Source organism: Mus caroli, chromosome 12, assembly GCF_900094665.2.
Source record: "Mus caroli chromosome 12, CAROLI_EIJ_v1.1, whole genome shotgun sequence".
NCBI lineage: Eukaryota > Metazoa > Chordata > Mammalia > Rodentia > Muridae > Mus > Mus caroli.
This window is the reverse complement of record NC_034581.1, coordinates 492357-512358: the sequence shown is the minus strand read 5'-3', so window position 1 is coordinate 512358 and position 20002 is coordinate 492357. Positions and strand designations below refer to the sequence as shown.

The following is a 20002-nucleotide window of genomic DNA, read 5'->3' as shown; positions in this document are numbered from 1 at the left end:
TCAGAGTCTGTTTCCAGCTTTGAGGTACAAGACATACCTACCTCTTGGTGGGAGTGGGCACTCCAGAGGACATGTGACTAACCACGGTGTCATTCATATTGGTCAGAGGGCGAGGAGGACTGAAAGAAAAGACATTTACACTACATTAGTAATTACCAGGAGTGGAAGGAGACAAAGGACCAGCTACAGTTCCTGTTGTGTGCAGGACAGGATGGTGGTGGGCTCAGATATGGAGTTTTCAAGGCCACAGCACCACAGAGCAGTGGAATATTAGGAGGCAACAGATTATAAAAACATTACTCTAGGGTGTACTGGCATACCCCGGAGTTCCAGGACTCAAAAAGCCAAGTTTCAGGTCAGCCTGGGCCATGGTGAATAGTGTACCCCCTTATACCCCCCCCCCCCCGCACCCACCCACCCCACACACACAAAGAAAAGCCTATTTTGAGATGGAACTTTGCTACTGCTTTATAGTTTAGTATAAAAGAATACACATTATTAACTTGCCTACTCTGACTATTCTTTTGATGGTGGTGTCCTGGGAACTGAACCCAGTGCTTTGTACATCCCAGGCAAGTGCTTTACCAATGAGCTTAATTCCACCCTGACTTTTTGTTTGCTTGTTCTATGAGCCAGTCTCATTATGGAGCTCAGGCTGGCCTCAAAATGGAACTCCTTCTACCTGAGCAGCCTGAGTGGCTGGCATATGCCACCAAGCCCAGCTTTGTACCACTTGGTTTTGATTAATCTGGTTTTACTCCCCCTTTAAGTATTACATTTGTGTGTGTGTGTATCTGAGCTCCTGCTCCTACCCACTAGATTCCTTTTCAAGATATTACTGGCAGTTAATGGCTGTTGGGGAGAGGGTGGCACTGTCTGGAGTAGTGCAGCCACTGATAAGTTGTCCAAGCTCCAGTAAGAAGCGCTTTCGTAGCTGCTGGGTCCTCCTTGCCGCGGAGAGTGAATGCTGCAGAATGGTTTGAAGAAGTTACTGCCTGGGGATGCGGCCTGTTTTGCAGGCTGCACCGTACATTCATGAGAACGCTCTGGGGAATTAGTTAAGGGAGACCCAGAGGGTCCAGGGAAAAAGAAAGATTTCTCTCTCCATTTACCCATGCACCCCTACTCTCTCTTCAAACTAATTCCATTTCTGAGTAGGGAACCTTAAGAAAAAATATTTCCCATTTGTACTGGCTGGTTTTATGTGTCAACTTGACACAGGCTGGAGTTATTACAGAGAAAAGAGCTTCAGCTGGGGAAGTGCCTCCACGAGATTCAGCTGCAAGGCATTTTCTCAGTTAGTAATCAAGGGGGAGGTCCCCTTGTGGGCGGTGCCATCTCTGGGCTGGTAGTCCTGGTTCTATAAGAGAGCAGGCTAAGCAAGCAAGGGGAAGCAAGCCAGTAAAATCTTGCGCGCGGCGCGTCCGACTCGACCAGCAAGAACGACACGGCACACAAGTAGGATCCTTCTGCAGCCAAGCTTTAATGCATCTTGAGAGGGAGAGCATAAGCTTACACACGGATGCGAAGACTCTGAGGAACCCAGCCCTGTGCCTTATATAGAATTTTTGTCCCGCCTCTGACGTGGCGCATCCTCACAGGGCCATTTCCAAACGGACCAGATAACGTACTTAACGGATGTATGTCCTCGCGGACAGGGACTATCCAGAGACATGTGCAGTAAGCCTTTTTACTTGTTCAAACACCCAGCTCATGTGCCATCTTGTAATGGCGAATGTGGGAGCAGCTTTCCACAGTAAAAAACATCCCTCCATGGCCTCTGCATCAGCTCCTGCTTTCTGATCTGCTTGAGTTCCAGTCCTGCATCCTTTGGTGATGAACAGCAGTATGGAAATGTAAGCTGAATAAATCTTTTCCTCCCCAACTTAATTCCTGGTCATGATGTTTGTGTAGGAATAGAAACCGTGACTAAGACAAATTGGTACCAGCAGAGTGGGGTATTCCTGTGACAACCTGACCATGTTTTGGGGAGGACTGTGGAAGGACTTTGGAACTTTGGGCTAGAAGATCGGTGTTAAGTGCTCTGTCAGATGTTGTGTAGGAGCTTGGAAGATAGTGTTGAGAACAGTGCAGAAGATGGAGGCCTGGCTTGTGAAATTTCAGAGGGAAAATTAAAGACTCTTCTTGCTATTTTGGGTTGTGAAGATTCTGTGGTTCTGGTTAGCTGGGGCTGAAGAATCAGCTGTGATTAACAAGATATCAGAACTACTAAAGTGAAAACTTTTCCTTACTGGGACTATTGATGCTGGTTAACTGGAGCTAAGAAATTAGCAGTGATTAAGAAGAGACCAGCATCATTGAGGTGACATCTTCTGGGAAGTGNTTTCTGAGAGCACAGAGGCTGTGTTTCAGAGATAGCCAAATTTGTACCTTGTGCTGTGGGTGGACTTGGTAATATGTAAGGGTCACCCAGGTGGTACTGGTTTTGAAGGTATGAAGGGGTCACACAGAGCAGCTGAGGCTCCGCACTGTGAGAGGCCACGGAAGGCCATTGGTGAAGGTGCAGCCTCAGTTGCAATTGATGGCCCAGGACTGAAGGGGTCATGCAAAGGAGTAGAGACTTGGCACCATGAAGAGAGCCTATGAGAGGCTATTGGTGAAGCCAAGTTACAGTGGAAGACAGCAGCATTTTGGAGATGCCACCAAGAACAGCAGCAGCAGTGGAGTACAGGCAGCTGGAGCCTAGAGGACAAGGTATGTGCTACAAAGGGCATGGCTGGAGAAGTGACCCAAGCCCTTGGAGGAGCCCACAAGATCGTGAGTTGGATCCCAGACATTGGACAGTTGGAATTTAATTTTTGCTTCTGATTGTGACTGTGCCCTGATATTTTTCCCTCTTGAAGGAAGAAAATATTTTAGTGGATCCCACAGTTAAGAGACTTTTAATTGTAAAAGGACTTTGGGTTTTAAAAGATATTGGATATTTTTAAAGGATTGAACTTTTAATATGTAAAGACTGTGGGACTTTTAAAGTTATTTAAGATCCTAGGGATGAATAAGAACTAAGGGTTGAGGCTTACTAGTGATGTGTTTGTGTGTCAAGTTGGCAAGGGGTCAATTGTACTGGCTGGTTTTGGGTGTCACCTTGACACAGGATAGAGTTATCACAGAGAAAGGAGCTTCAGTTGAGGAAATGCCTCCATGAGATCCAACTGTAAGGCATTTTCTCAATTAGTGATCAAGGGGGAAAGGCCCCTTGTGGGTGGGGGCATCTCTGGGCTGGTAGTCTTGGGTTCTATAAGAGAGCAGGCTGAGCAAGCCAGGGTTAGCAAGCCAGTAAAGAGCATCCCTCCATGGCCTCTGCATCAGCTCCTGCTTCCTGACCTGCCTGAGTTCCAGTCCTGACTTCCTTGGTGATAAACAGCAGTATGAAAGTGTAAGCGGAATAAACCCTTTCCTCACCAACCTGCTTCTTGGTCATGATGTTTGTGCAGGAATAGAAACCCTGACTAAGACACCATTTAAAGGAGGAAATGCAAAATGGAAAGTGAATTGTAAGGAACAGACTTGGGGCAGATTCAATTTCTTTTATTTATTTACTTATTTATTTATTTAAGGCAGGGTCTCAGCGAATAGTTTAAGTTAGTTCCCAGCTTCCTCCTTCCAAATTCTGTGATAAAAGGCCTGAGCCACAGTGCTTGGCTTGACTCTGCTTGTTAACAGAAATAGGGCTTGCCAGGCTAAATTCCAATTCTAAGCTGTTCTTCTGGCTTCCTGTCTCCATACAAACATCTAACCCTTCAAGCCTGTTAATGCTAATGGTTGCACTGAGTTATAATCAATTAATCAACTGCTTTAGGTTGACTAATGATGGAACAGATTGGACAGATTGGCTTACTTTTAGTCCTAAATTTATACTTTTGCCTCTGGGTCTTTTTAAAATCAATTGTTCTGCTTAAAACAAGGAGAAAATTCCTATGGAGTAACCAAGTCCGAGGCAACTGTTCACACGCTAAGGGTTTCACCTACTTCTAAAATGGCTTCCATGTTGCTTTCAGAATTAAATGCAGTTATCTGCTTTGCTTCAGTTCAGTTAAGGAAACCACTGCATCCATTTTCTCAGAGGAAATAAACACAGGAGAAGAATTAATTTCTTGAACATGGGTACATGTGACAAAAATGTCATGATCTGTAGCATTTTGTTTGATCTGAGACCACTCAAGTCTTCATATCTTTTGGCAGATATCATAACCAACTATTTATTACCTTTCCACACACGAGAAGTCTCTAATGTGGAAAGCCAAACACTCATAGTTACACTGTATTCTAGAAACGTCTTATACCCTGTCCCGAAATTGACATCATCTCTAGATTTCTACCTCGTACTAATGAAAAATCCTGGCTTTCCTCACCAATGAAATTAGCACCTGCAAATCTCAAGACGGTCCTCAGAATGGAGTTGCCACCAGAGCTGCAGGCCACTAGGAAAGCCAACAGCACTGAAGCCCTCTGAGAAACGCCTTTTGGGGCCTGGAGAGACGCCATGGTTCCGAGTCCTGGTTGCTCTTTTGAAAGACACAGGTTTGATTTCCAACACCCACATGGTGGCTTATAGTTGCCTGTAACTCCAGTGCTGTAATGTTTTTATTTATGGATTTATCTATTTTGAGACAGAGTCTCTTTGTAGCCTGGGAGTCCTGAAACACTATGTAGTTAAGGCTGGTTTCAAATTCACAGAGATCGACATGCTTGGCTAGGGCTATAATATTCTTGAGGTTACGCTAAGGATTTTCTGGCATCTGCAGGCACCAGGCATGCACATGGTACACAGACACACACATACACACACACACAAGCAAAACAGCCATACTCATACCATAAAAAATAAAGTTTCCCTTTTGCCGATAAGATACCCCACCCCTAAAATGAACAGATAAAAGCAGTCGATACAGGTAGAAGAGAGAAAATAATTTGCTAATCAGAAGGGTGATTTTCTTTCTTTCTTTTTAAAGATTTATTTATTTATTACATGTAAGTACACTGTAGCTGTCTTCAGACACACCAGAAGAGGGAGTCAGATCTCATTACAGGTGGTTGTGAGCCACCAATGTGGTTGCTGGGATTTGAACTTCGGACCTTCGGAAAAGCAGTCGGGTGCTCTTACCCACTGAGCCATCTCACCAGCCCCTCTTTTTTTTTTTTTTTTTAATATTTATTTATCACATGTAAGCACACTGTAGCTGTCTTCAGACACACCAGAAGAGGGTGTATTGTATTCATATACAATAAACAAATCTGTAAAAAAACCAAAAACCTTTGCATCTTCTTCTTTATTAAACTTAAGAGGATGTTTATTATTACTTTGTAGAAATAGAAATATCAAAAATTTCCCCCCTGAGAGAGGGTCTCCCCGTGCAGCCCTGGCTGGCCTGAAACTTGCTATGTAAACCAGACTAGCCTTAAACTCGTGAAGATATGCCCACCTAGGTCTCCCCAGTGCTAGGATTAAAAGTGTGTGCCACTACAACTACTGAAATACCAACGTTCCTATTTAAGAAAATATGGTCCAGTGTGGTGGCTCTTACCTGCAATCCCACCATTCAGGGGACAGAAGCAGGAGAAACAGTTCCAGGTGAGCTGGGGCTATATAAGTGAGTTCCAGACCAGCCAAAATACCCTCTACCCAACCCCCAAAGCAGTAATGAAAACTACACATGCACACACAATTGACAGAAAGTATAAGTGGTCATTCTGCAAGCTCCTCAGCGCAGAGCTGTGACATCATGATGTGATGTCATCACTGACCTGTTCACACGGGTGATACACACATTCATTTTGAAAATAGACATAAATACCCTGTAACTTTCAGTGATTCTACTGAATTGGAAAGATACAGTGGGCAGCCCTTTGATAGCAGCTTTGAGAACTGCTAGATATCTAATCTTCCAGAATTCTAACATATTGCCAAAACTAAACACAGCTACCAACAGGCAGCAAAAATGCACAGGCAAGGAAAAGTTTCTGCCCTTTGAGGCAGATATTGCTTCATTCTCTATAGGTCTGACGTCTTTGGCATTACACAGCTACTGTTACCAAGGAAACAGAACCATCATAGCAAAGGGTAATTTGCCTCATAGAACATAAAGCACAAAGTAGCCCTATAGCAGGAAGCCCTGAGACAGTCAAATACCGCCGACATGGGGTACAGAGCACGCTGTGAGCGCTTAAAAGTGAACACACTCACCTGCATCAGAAGCCAGGTCTCAATGCAAATCAGTGACCCAGCTGACCCCGTCAGGAGCCTCAAAAGCACCTGCTCCACCCCAGGACCTCCCCTTCCTCAGGCCAACTGCTCCCAAGTACTAGTCAAGACCGTGGGGGCAGGGGTGGCTAGATGAAGTTAATGGGGATGCAAAGGTGTAAAGCCAGGCTTTCTGTGTATACCTTTAATATAAAGAGCTCCTTGATGTGTGAAGACAGCTCCTCAGAGGGCAGATGCATGAAAGGGCCAAACATTGAGAGGCGCTGACCAGGCTTTGAGAGCACATGTGACAGAAGGACCACATGATAAAGATGTCTGTGACACTTATAATCATTCAAGAGCCTCTTCTTGTTTCAGGGTCAGTAGTTACTAAGTCCCCATTTCGGGGTGAGTAGTTACTAAGTCCCCACTTCTGCTCTCCACCTTGGCTTGTTGAGTCTTACTTGATAGTGTGTTGGTGTCCAGAGAACCTTGTAGTATTACTATTAATGCTCATCTGATTTCCTACTACATTATTCTCCCATACATGGCTTGCATCATAATGTCATTCTGCCCCAGACCACTAGTTCTCACAGTATGGCCTTGGCTTCCCAAACACCTCGATTTTCACTACATGTTTGATATGCTAGTCTACTCAAATAGAGGTGCTGAACTTTCTGAACAAAATAAAATGAAAGCAAAATAAAATAATAAAAGGTATATAAGAACTTATAATAAAAATAGAGCAAGTTGAAATGAATGCCAGACTAAGAACCTAAGTACCTAGCAGAGACATCCACTGTTAAATACTAGCTACCATGACTGTTGATATAAATGCTGACATGAGAAGTACCCCCCTAAAATGGATTCACATGGCCAAGGAGATATCTCAGTGTGTAAAGTTCAACTAAAGACTTGAGTTTGATCTCAGGAAGCCACACTGAAACATGGGATTCAGTGATGCTGTCTCTGACACAGCACTCCTACAATGGGAGTGGAGACAGGAGAAATACTCAGCTAGGCTTCAGTATGCAGTGCCCCAGCTACATGAGAAATCTTGCCTCTACAAGGAGAAGGTGAACACCTGCACGGACGGACACACACACACACACACACACACACACACACACACAGCAAAACAAAAGCAAAGAACAAAAGACCAACCCAAACACCCCTGGGACAGTGTAGTGCATCAGAAAGGAAGGGGGGGGGTGGAAAACTACAGTGTGAGGAACTGGGTTCCAGTTCCAGACGGGAACTAAGCAGATGATAGGACAGTGAAGCTCTGGGGCTTGGCCAGCTGGTCTGTGTGGAGTGGCTGGTTGCCCCTCGGATCTGCCATCCTTAGTTCAGTACTGCATACCACCCCTGCTTCAGTGAAGGCTTCAGACAGATAATATACTCTATAAACCTAACCACTCTTTTCCTAACTATGACATTTAAATGAGAAGTTCCTGACGCATTCTCTCTTAATATCCAGATGTTCTTTCTTAGTACTTACTACAATTTGCAAATATATATAGCTAATGTTTTGTTTTATTTATGGACTGTTTTCACTCCAGAATTTAGAATCCTTGTTATAGTTATTTGTGTGGCTTTAGTGTGTGTGCCCTAGCACACACCACGGCACATAGATGGGGAGGAGGTGTAGCTTGCTGGATTTGGTTTGCACCTACCAGGCCCAGGGATTGATCACCAGCCTTGGAGGCTAGCACCTTTACCCATTGAGTCACCTTGCTGGCTAGTGAAAGCAGGGCCCATAGGACTTGCTTCACCTCTGTATTTATCTTATTCACACTGCATACTTAAAACCATGCCTGTAACACGGCAGAAGCTCAAGAAATATCTGTTCAGCCGGGCAGGGTAGAACACACCTGCAATCCTCTAAAGTCAGGAGGGGAAACAGAAGGAAGGATCAAGAAGCTCAAAGCCATACCTGCCTACACGGGTTTAAAGGTCAGCTCAAGTTACAAGAGACCCTCCTTAAACTTCAGCAACTATAACAAATCTATGAAATAATGAATAAGTCTCTTTTATACCTGATATTTTTATGATTCTACTTAATATTCTGACTTCAAACAACCTCTCAGCTAAAACTCTAAAATGCCAAGAAGTGTAGGGCTCACCTGAACTGAATTGTAATGAGGTAAGTGTCTAAACAGGGGGCTAGAAGGGTATCAGGCAGGCCACTTTGACTGGGAGAAGACATGATGATTAAATAAAACTTTCCGAGAACACCTGAACCCCTGGAATCAGCCTATGCCAGCTAAACCATTCCTGAGGCTGGGTGCAGTGTCACACAGAAGTGTTGTGTGACTTTTCTATGAGAAATGCACAGAAAACACTTATTCACCCTAGACAGATAGCCAAAGTAAGAATTCTGCATGTGTCCAGATAAACATGAATTTATGGGAATTACTTGCAAAAGCATGGGTAACTCTTAGGAAACTGCATCCCCGAAAGCCCGACCCCAGCATACTCCAGCACCCCCAAAACTGTTGTGCAGCTGGGGCCTGATTATATGAAGTGAGATGGGTAAGAGGCTGGAATCTCAGGTAAGGGTCTGCTGTTATCAGTCTTCTCCTAGAAGGTAACGTAACAGACCTCATCTCGTGGGAGGTCTTAGGAAGCAATCACATCTGCTCTAATTTCAAGATGATAAAGGCATGTCACCCCCAGAAGACAGAGCTCCACAGCTGTAATTCCAGAACTCAGGAGGCCATGGCAGGAGGACCATGAGTTTGAGGTCAGCCTGGGATACACAGTAGGAACCTATCTAAAAACAAAGACAGACAAACCCACACAGCTGCACATACAATTAGATAAGACACGAAGAGTATGAAGGAGTAAAACCATTTCAGATGGCATGATCTCACATGTAGAAAACCCTCCAGAACTCACACAAAAGGACTACTAGAGCAGAGTTCAGGGCAGCTGCAGGACGCAAGATCAATGAACAAAACATCAATTATATTTCCAAATATTAACAGTGAACAAGTCTAAAGTCTAGAAAAACAAATTCATTTACAATAGCATCAAAACAATAAAAATAATAAAAATAGCCATGATAAACATAACCAAAGTGTAAGACTTGCATTCTTAAAACTATAAAACATGCAGTAAGAGTTAGAGACAACATAAATAAATGGAAAGATGCTTCGCATTCATGAGTTAGAAAACTCTAAAGTTGGAAGGTGACAACCTCCCTGCCACGACCGGTAGATGGAATGCTTCCATTATCAATGCCATAACAGCCCTTTTCTACAGAGCCTAGAGAGCAGATTTAACAGGAACACAAGGAGTATGGAAAAGCTAACCTTACACCCAAAGGGTCAAAGCTGGATGACAGGTAAGGCATGAATTCAGACTTACTTCAAGAAGGCCAGTTTGATATCTGTTCAAATGCTCTGTTGATTCTTAGCACCACAAAACACAACAAATACTCAGAGCTCCTCCACCCCGCCAAGTGTTCAGGTCAGAGTTCAGACACACACACACATGTTATTGTTGCCCACAGGACCCAGAGTAAAGTTCATCTCGCAGCAGCGCTACACTCAAGGTCTTTACTGCCGCCGTCCATAGACAAACTTCCAGGAGGGCAGCATGAAGAGAGAGGACGGTTACGGCACGTTTTCCCTTTAAAAATGGTAAATTTGCGGTGCTGCCAGTACCTTTTCCCGTGGATTTGCTTCACTGCCTACCTCAGCTACAAGTCTGACCTGAGGCTTATAGTCAAGTTATTCTTCTCACTGGCCTGGGAGTCATAAGAAGCCAGTGATCCCCAGGGATGTTACTGGCTTCACCTCCCCAGTGCTAGGATTACAAGTACATGCTACCAAGTCTGGCTTTTTTTTTTTAAATTAATTTATTTATTATATGTAAGTACACTGTAGCTGTCTTCAGACGCCCCAGAAGAGGGTGTCTGATTTAATTACAGATGGTTGTGAGCCACCATGTGGTTGCTAGGATTTAAACTCAGGACCTCTGGAAGAGCAGTCAGTGCTCTTAACCACTGAGCCATCTCTCCAGCCCGAAGTCTGGCTTTTTTATGTGGGTTCTCGGGACCAAACCCAAGTCTTTGAACTCATTGCACACCAAGTTATTTACTGATGGAGGCATATCCCTAGCCCGAAAACTGTGTGTGTTCCTATATATGTGGTGCATGTGTGTGCACTCAGGGTGGCCAAAGGGTGACCTCAAGTCTCACTCTTCAAGAGGCCATTGCCTTGATTTTGGAGAAAGGTCTCTCACTGACTCAGAACTTGTCAGCCTGGCTGTCCAGCAAGCCCTGGGAACCTGCCTGTCTTTGATTCATCAGCACTGTGATTATAAATGTGAGCCACCATGCCCAGCAAAGACAAAACTCTTATCTTCAAACTTACTGAGCTTCCTACCTCTCTCCTCACTATCTGTCAAACATAATTTCTTTTAAAAATTATTTATTTATTTAATGTGTGTGTGTGTGTGTTTGTGTGTGTATGCATGTAGATACCCACAGAAGCCTAAAGAGGTCATGGGATTTCCTGAGATATACATACAGATATATACATATGTGTGTGTGTGTATAAATATATATGTATATGTCTACGTACATATCACAGGCTGGAGAGAAGTCTCAGTGGCTAAGGTGTTCACTGTGCAAGCTTGATGATTTGATTCTGCAGTCCCAGAACCCACATAAAGAACCTGGAAGGAAGCAGTAGCACAAGTGTCTGTGGTACCAGGGTACTGCTAGCAGGGCATGGGAGGTAGAGAAAAGGGAATATCTGGAAGCTCATAAGCCGCTGAGCCTGGCATATGCAGTGCTGAACTACATCAGAAACCCTAGGTTAAACATGGTGAAAGGCAAGGACCGACATCTGACGTTGTCCTGACCTCGGCATAATAATGACAGTGTGTGCATACACAATCGAGCATACACACACACACACACACAACACACACAGATTATAAAAAGCTTACCGTGAAAATAAAAAAGGAGAAGCTTATTAACACTCATCTATGTCTTCTTTCTCTCCATCTCTCTTTCCATATCTATCACAAATGTGGAAGGTCCATGGAGACTCAGTTTTATCCAGTCCTTACATCCCTGACATCTGCACCTTTGTTGTCACTACAGGTTCTCTGAGTCGGTGACAATTACCCACAAGGTGTCATCTCTGTTTCTGCATAGACTGGATAGAAGCTGATCTTCTGTATCTAATGTCCTGAACAGAGACTTTACAGCAGCCTCCTCCATAACACCATGCCAGCTGACACACTCCTACAGTCACCCATGTGTTTAAATGTAAACACTGGATTTACTTAAGTAGGCAATGTAGAGACTCACCTTAACAAGGTGAAAATATTTTTTAAACTCACAAAAATTATCTAGAAAAATTGTTCCAGCCAAGTGTAGTGGTACTTGGGAGGCAGAAGGAGGGGATCTTTGTGAGTTCAAGACCAGCCTGGTCTACATAGTACAACCAGAGAAGAAAGCTCATCTCTATTAACAAATCCTTATCATATAGAATATTACCTTTGACCAAGTTTGGGTGCAAAGAGAGCACCCAAAAATACTAAAGTTTCAGATATTTGGAAATTAAAAATTGCCTTCAGATTACATCTAAGAAAAAAACTACAAAAAGCTTATTAGCCATCTAAGAAAGTAATAAACTAGTAACCAGTTTTAATCTTTTTGTTTTCTCTTCTGCATTAAATATCATCTATAAATTGCTGGTTCCCAAATGTATATTTCCAAAGTTCAAACACTCTATGACCACACCGTGATGTATAGGAGGACAGTCCTCTGCAAGAGCAGCCCTGTTCTTAACTGCTGAGTCATCTCCCTGCCAGCTCCCAGTTCCTTTTATTTTGAAGATTAGGTCTTGCTACATAGTCAAGGATGGACTTGACCACATCACAATCCTTTTCTTTGCCTCTTTAAAGCTGAGGTTACAACTACAGACCTTCAGAGTAACTCTACAGTGTGCCCAGCCTTTCTTTGAAAACAATCACTGGGATTTGCTGAGATTTGCCACTGTTGCCTCTATCTTTATTTCATGCTCTGGAAGGCTAATTTTCAACTGACTTTCTTTAACCTGGATGCCAGAATTTCATCTCTGTCTTCATCTCTTTCTCAGCATTCTATATTCTAATATTCCAGACTTACCTTTCAGTGATGTCTACTCTGATAATTTATTTTTTCTCATTGAGATTTCTAGTTCTTTTTCAATTTATAGACGTTTGATTTGCATTTCCTTTATGTTTTTTGCTACTTCTCAGGTTTTTTTTTCCTCCCCAAAATTAATTGTAACATTTTCATTTTTAACCTCCTACTGTTACAAATAAAGGTACCAAATCCACATATTTTATACCGGACAACTAAGACTCTCTGAGGGAGCTTACCGTGTTTCTCTTACTTCCTGTTCTCACCATGTTTCTCTTACTTCCTGTTCTCACCATGCTTCTCTTACTTCCTGTTCTCACCATGTTTCTCTTACTTCCTGTTCTCACCAGTTTGTAACGTCTTCTGGGTTGTGGGGAGCTCAAGTCCCTTGGACCTTTACTGAGAGGATTATTTGAGGCAAAGGTTTTTAAGGGCAATCCTTTCTAGAAGACTCAAAATTTTTTTTAAAGATTTATTTATTATTATACATAAGTACACTGTAGCTGACTTCAGACACACCAGAAGAGGGTGTCAGATCTCATTACAGGTGGTGTGAGCCACCATATGGTTGCTGGGATTTGAACCCAGGACCTTCGGTAAAGCAGTCTGTGTTCTTACCCACTGAGCCATCTCACTAGCCCAAGACTCGAATTTTTGATAGACAAACCAAACAATACCCAAAAAAGAACAGTTCTTTTAATTTTTTTTTTTTTTCTTCCGAGACAGGGTTTCTCTGTGTAGCCTGGCTGTCCTGGAGCTCACTTTGTAGACCAGGCTAGCCTCAAACTCAGAAATCCACCTGCCTCTGCCTCCTGAGTGCTGGGATTAAAGGCGTGTGCCACCTCGCCCAGCTTTAAATATTTAAGAAACTTTCCAGGTTGAAGAGAAAGCTGGTAAAGCACGGCCCTACAAACTTGGCAGCCTGAGCTTTATCTCTAGAACTCAGGAGACTATGTGCAGAGGAGCACTGCAGCATGCATTAAGCTAGCTGGCCCACAATCTTCCAGCCATGTCTCCACCTGTCTCTTGGTTAGGGTATTCTGGGACTATAGATAGTACTACTACTGTCTGGAGGTTTTTATATGGGATCTGAGAATCCAATCCCAGTTTTCAGGCCTGCCAGCAAGTGCTTTACCCACTGAGCTATCTTCTTAGTCCTTAGGTATACACACAAACATGCATGTTAAATGTATATTCACATATACATACACACACATACACACATGCATGCACAGGCACACATACATTCAAGTGCTTCAGTATAATCTGCAGTTTCTCAAACCCACTGGGGAACTTAGATGTATCCTTAATGGGTAAGAGGAACTACTGCAGACTGGAAGTTGTCTTGGGGCTTGCGGTGGTTTGAATGAGAACGGCACCATAGACTCATATGTCTGAATGCTTGGTTCCCAGATGGTGGAACTGTTGAGAAAGGAGTAAGAGATGTAACCTTCCTGGAGAAGGTGTGCCACTTAAGTCTCACAGCCCAGTTAGCCTCTGCCTCTCTCTGCTGTGTTCACATATGAGGTGTGAGCTCCCATCTAAGGCTCCAGCCTTCTTCCTTCTTTGTCTGCCTTCTGCCATGATGGTAAGGTCTCTAATCCTCATGAATTGCAAACCATAGTAAGCTATTTCTTCTAGAAGTTTCCTTGATTGTGGTATCTCTTTGCAGCAATAGAAAAGTAACAAAGACAGGGCTGGAGCTGTGAGTGCCAATTTATAAAAAAGATAGACACTTCTTTGGATGATGAAAATATCTACAACCAGATGGTAGTGATGGTTAAAATGTTATAAATTTAGTAAAAGTAATGTAATTTGCCACAATGAGCAAATTTTATGGTATGTTTATGATGTATATACTTCAAATTTGTTAAGATAACTTTATGTGTTTTTAAAATATTTTTATCTTATTTTATGTGTATGGGTGTTTGCCTATATGTATGTCTGTGTACTATGGTTGTAGAGGACTCAGAGACCAAAAGACTGCTTTGGATCCCCTGAGAGAGACAGTCATGAGGTTTCATGTATGTGCTGGGAATTAAACTCAGGTTCTCTGAAGAACAACCAGTCTCTTAACCACTCAGCCATCTCCTTAGCCCAATTTTATGTGTTTTTAACCTAATTAAAAAAGGAGGAAGAGGAGAAAGAGAAAACTGGGGACATGACTTAGTTGGCAAAGTTCTTGCTTTGCAAGCATGAGGAACTTGGTGCTGACTCCCACCCCTCATGTAAAAGCTGAGCATGACAGATAGCACTTCTGTAACCCCAGTGCTGGGGATGGACGAAAAGACAGGCAGACCAATGAGCTCAAAGAGAGGGGTGGAGGGAGAGGGAGGGAGGGATGCAGGCAGGCAGGCAGGGAGGGAGGCAGGGAGGGAGGGAGGCAGGGAGGGAGGGAGGCAGGGAGGGAGGGAAAGAGAAAGACAGAGACAGACAGGCAGGCAGGCAGGCAGACAGATAGACAGACAGACAGACAGGGGACACAGTTGTGTTGCTGAGTACTTGCCTAGGATAGATGAGGTACTAGGTTTGATCCCCAGCACTACATAAACTAGGTACAGTGTCTACGCCTACAATCCCAGTACTGGACAAGTAAAGACTGTATGATCAGAGGCTCAGGAAAATCATGGGCTAGGGAGATGGCTGGTTATGAAAAATATCTGCTATATAAGCATGAGGATTAGAGTTAAAGCCCAGGACTCACATGAAAACCGGGTGGGTATCTGATAGTTCACCAGTAACCCCAGTGTCTGGAAGGTGAAGACAGTGGATCCCTGCAATAAGCTAGCAAGCTAAGCAACCAGGATGAGACAAGAGACCTTGCCTTGGCAGAAACAGAGTGGGGAGCAACTGAGGAAGACAGCCAACATCAGCCTGACCTCTGCCTGTCTGCATGCCTCATATAACCTACCTCGCTAAGAATGGTTTCAGTCACTGAGCAATCCTCTTGACTTAGGCTCCACAGTGCTTATATTACAGACATGATCTACTTTCTATGGCTTGTTATTCTTTTTACTAAATCTTATCTTTATTTTATAAATAATTTAATACCATTTAATTTTTTGAATTAAATTAATCTAAAGATAAATTACAGCTTATTGTTACGGGCTGACGAGATGGCTCAGTTGGCACAATAGCTGCTGAATCGATGTAAACAGCCATGAGCGGTGAGTGGTGCACGGCTGCAATGTCTGAGAGGCAGAGAGACAGGAGGATCCCTAAAGCTTTTGGTTAAATTAGCATGTTCCAGGTTCCGTGAACAACCTTGTCTCAAAAAATAAGGTAGAAGGCTGGGGAGAGGCTTCAGTGGGGAGGACACTTGCTGCCAAGCTTGACGACCTGTTCGATAGCCAGTGCCCACACAGCAGAGACAATCAGCTCTCACAAAGTTTACTCTCATGTGAACACACAAAATACATAAAATGTAATAAAAAAGAATAAGGTAGGGCTGGAGAGATGGCTCAGCAGTTAAGAACACTGATTGCTCTTCTAGGGTCCTGAGTTCAAATCCCAGAAACCACATAGTGGCTCACAACCATCTTTAATGAGATCTGATGCCCTCTTCTGGTGTGTCTGAAGACAGCTACAGTGTACTTATAATAAATACATAAGTAAATAAATCTTTTTTTAAAAAAAGAATAAGGTAGCAAATAATTAAAAACACATACCTGGCCGGGCGTGGTGGCACACGCCTTTAATCCCAGCACTGGGGAGGCAGAGGCAGGCGAATTTCTGAGTTCGAGGCCAGCCTGGTCTACTAAGTAAGTCCCAGGACAGCCAGGGCTACACAGAGAAACCCTGTCTCAAAAAACCAAACAACAACAACAACAAACCCATACTGGGTCTGACGTCTTGCCTTCATAAGCATGTACATGTATACACAGACTACCTCCTCCAAATTATCTTTAATGATTTAAAAATAAGAAGGTCAATCCCAGATAGTGGCCCATCGGCTGGCTTCCACTGTGGACTACAGTGTGGCAGCTCTGTTACACACTCAATGAGTCCTAGTTGCAGTACAAGGACATGACCCTTCACTTCTTGTCAGAATATGAAAATAATACAGACACGAAGCAATCCTAGTTTGGTTTGCTCTCCGTCAGAAATAAACAGCCACAAACTGAAGTGAAACTCTAAGTAACCTCTAATTAGAGAAATCAGGTTTAAGGACTCTGTGGTTAGATAATTAGACCCTTAGCATGAACAAATTGCTTGAACTACAGCAGTAGGTTTATCAAAGACATCAAGAGCTGCAAGTTGGATGAAAACGTTTTGACCAAAAGACAGACAAGTTTTTCAGAGACTTAGAAGAAAAGTTGCTAGAGTGCGGATAGATTAATTAATTAGTTTTGTTTTGAATACAAGCCCTGAGATTCTAGAAACCTTGTTTACTTGATAGTGTCAACCTCCCCTAAACAGACATAGGAATTATGGCTGCCATCTAGTGGAGGCTTTTGGAAGGTGTAGGGATATGACCATTGAGACTTGGAAAATAGAGACATTAAGACTAAGGAGAAAACAAAACCAGAAAAAGATATGTACTGTGCCATTCATTCATTTATTCTTCAATACATGTAAGTGCTCCAGTGCTCCAGGTACTACTTACACACCTAGGGCTCAGCAGAGAGGGAGCCGAAGCCTTCTGGAACACTCCAAAGCCTTCTGGAGCACACATTTTTGCGATATAAGAACAGACTTGAAAGTTCTAAGTTACTGATGGAATCCTAATTGCTTACAAGCTGTTTCATATACATTGTCATTAAAGAATATCCTGAGGTAACTGAGTGACTGATTATCACCAACTTCAAGAAAGAGAACTGAGGCCTTCGCTTTCCTTCGGTCACTTTCCACCGCTGCCTTCTATGGTCCAACCAATCCCTCTGGATTCTGAAACTTGCCATTGGTTTACACTACACTGTAACTGTTGACTGTCTCTGCCCCAAAGGCTTCTTAGCACAACAGGAAGCAGGAGATGGAAAGAAGACTGAGAGGAAGGTGGGCTGTGGACACAAACCCCAACACCCTTGCCTTTGTTCCTGTCACTCAGCCTCACCAAGGCTGTACTTGGCTTCTCAACAGACTGGTGATAGACATGGCATCAGGGTTGCTGTGAAGGTTAAATAAGCAAAACGCTAGACCACTGGGAGTCCCCAGTATCAACATCTGACCTTCAAGTCTGAGAACCTGAACAAATCCTGATACTATGCAAACAATGAGATGGTCAAATATACTTTATTTCATCATTAGCTTAAATTCCTACCCCAAATTCCTACCACAGTTTTTAATTTTTCCTTGTTTATTTTTTGAGACTGAGTCCTATGTCGCCTTGGCTGGCTAAGGCTATATGAAACCTCTGATCCTCCTTTTACTTCCGAAGTGCTGGGATTACAGAAGTATGCCACTACACCTATTATTTCTTGTTATGCAATAGCGGAAAAACATAAGATTTTGTGTGCTTGTTGTGTATGTAGTGTGTGTACTTCTCTGTGTGTGTATTCATGCATGGGGGTGGGTCAGAGGTTGACAGCAACTGTCTTTCAGTGACCATTTTCTACTGTTTAATGTTTGAGAGAAGGTCTCATTGGACCTGAAGCTCAAGTGTTTGGTCAGACTGGGTGGCCAGTAAGCTTCAGGGATCTGCCTGTGGCCCCAGCATGGGGACGGTAGGCACAGGTCACGGCATCTGGCTTCTTATAGGTTCTGAGAATCCACACTCAAGTCCTCATGTTTGCACTTTATCAGCTAAGCCATCTCTTTAACACTTCCCACCCCACACAGCTTTGGTTTGGTTTTGTTTTGAGACAAGACGTCTTTTGGCTGTCCTGGAACTTGCTCTGTAGACCAGGCTGGCCTCAAACTCAGAGATCCACCTGCCTCTGCTTCCTGGGGTGGGATTAAAGGCATGCACTATCACCAACTACTACTACTATTACTCCTACTTCTTCCTCTCCCTCCTCCTCCTCCGAAACTTTAAAGACAGGGTCTCACTAGGTAACCCTGGCTGACTTGGGACTCACTGTGTACATCAGGCTGAGCTTGAACTCTCAGGATCTTTCTGCTTCTACCTCTCCACTGAGCCTTACACACACCTTTTAAATAACAAACTCTCACTCTATAACCAAACTGTCCTGGAACTCAAAGCAATTTTCCTGTCTTAACCTTCTAAATGCTAGGATTACAGACATGAGCTACCATACCAACCTTGGACAATTTTTTGTTTTGTTAATTTTTATTTTATTTTGTTGGGGATGGGGGACACAGCATGGCACACAAAGTGAAGGTCAGAAGAAACTTGGAAGGAGAACTTCCACCATGTGTGTTCTGAATACCAAACTTAAGTTGTCAAGGTTGGTAGCAAATGCCCCTACCCAATGACCCATCTGTTCAGCCTCTTTGTTTTTAATTAATTTGTCATGTGTGCACTTGTGCTTACATATGTACACATGTGTACACACACACACACACATCAAAAGACACCATTATATCAGTTCTCTCCTTCACATTGTTGGCTTTGAGAACCAAACGCAGGTCATCAGGCTTGGTGGCAAGCACATTTCCCACCTGAGAGAGCACTGACCCTAGACCTTGGAGTTTTAATTTTATTCTTGTCCTGTAATGTTGGTAAGTTTAGTGTTTTGTTTTGTTTTGTTTTGTTTGTTTTGTTTTGTTTTGTTGTAACAGAGTCTTGCTCTATGGCTCAGGCTAGTCTGGAATGCACAGCAATCGTTCTGTCAGACTCAAAGTGCTAGTGTTGAAGGTATGAATCACCATATCTACCTAACTGTATTTATTTGAGTACATATGTGTATATGTTTTCATGTGTTCATATGTGTATGGGTACACCCATGTGTGTGTTTATAGAACCCCAAAGTTGATGTCAGGTGTCTTCCTTGCTCACTCTTTACCTGTTGAGAAATGGTCTCTTGCTGAACTCAGGACTCACCAATTCCAGCGACTCTAGCTTGCCACCTTGCCCTGGGCACCCTTCTATGGCTCCTGGAAGCTGAGATTATAGGCAGCTGCTATGCCAGCCTGGCTTTTATGTGGGATCCAGGGATCTGAATTCTGGTCACTGAGCCTTCTTACCAGCCTTAAACTTAAGGTGTCTACTGTCTTCATAGCATCTACCTCCATAGTACTACTGCTTCTCGAATGCTGCACGGCTGGTGCTTCTCCAGCTGGCCTCTCCTCTTTTATTCTAGTCCTGCTCCTTATCTCAGCACGACAGACAGTGGGGCTTTTGTTTTTTATCTTTAAAATTTTTTAACGGAAAACTTGATAAGGCTACAGATCTTCAGTTCAGGATAATGCCCATCAATGAGCAGCAACAGCCCAGGAGTCTTTGGCAGCCCCTCTGGAGCATCAGGGCTCTGGTTCCAATGCCTTTTCTTGCCAGAACACCCCGCCCTCCACAGTAATCCCTAGTCATCTTTGGCTTCATTGTAAATGTCATTTTTCATGAGTGCATTTCCTAGCTTGTCACCAAGATAAAGACAGACGATAAGGTAAAGACATAGCCAGGCGTGGTGCTGCACTTTAATCCCAGCACTTGAGAGGCAGAGGCAGGCGGATTTCTGAGTTCGAGGCCAGCCTGGTCTACAAAGTGAGTTCCAGGACAGCCAGGGCTATACAGAGAAACCCTGTCTCAAAAA

General features: G+C 43.4%; 1 protein-coding gene across 11 annotated transcripts in view; it reads right to left on the bottom strand.

Annotated features, from left to right (window-relative positions):
* Positions 1-20002, bottom strand: part of Dtnb (dystrobrevin beta) — a 193562-nt gene that overhangs the window by 64035 nt on the left and 109525 nt on the right. For all 11 annotated transcript variants that reach the window (XM_021178988.2, XM_021178987.2, XM_029484418.1 and 8 more), the window contains one exon: positions 42-119. In XM_021178988.2, the coding sequence (XP_021034647.1) occupies positions 42-119 (78 nt within the window). The remainder of the gene's footprint in view (positions 1-41; positions 120-20002) is intronic.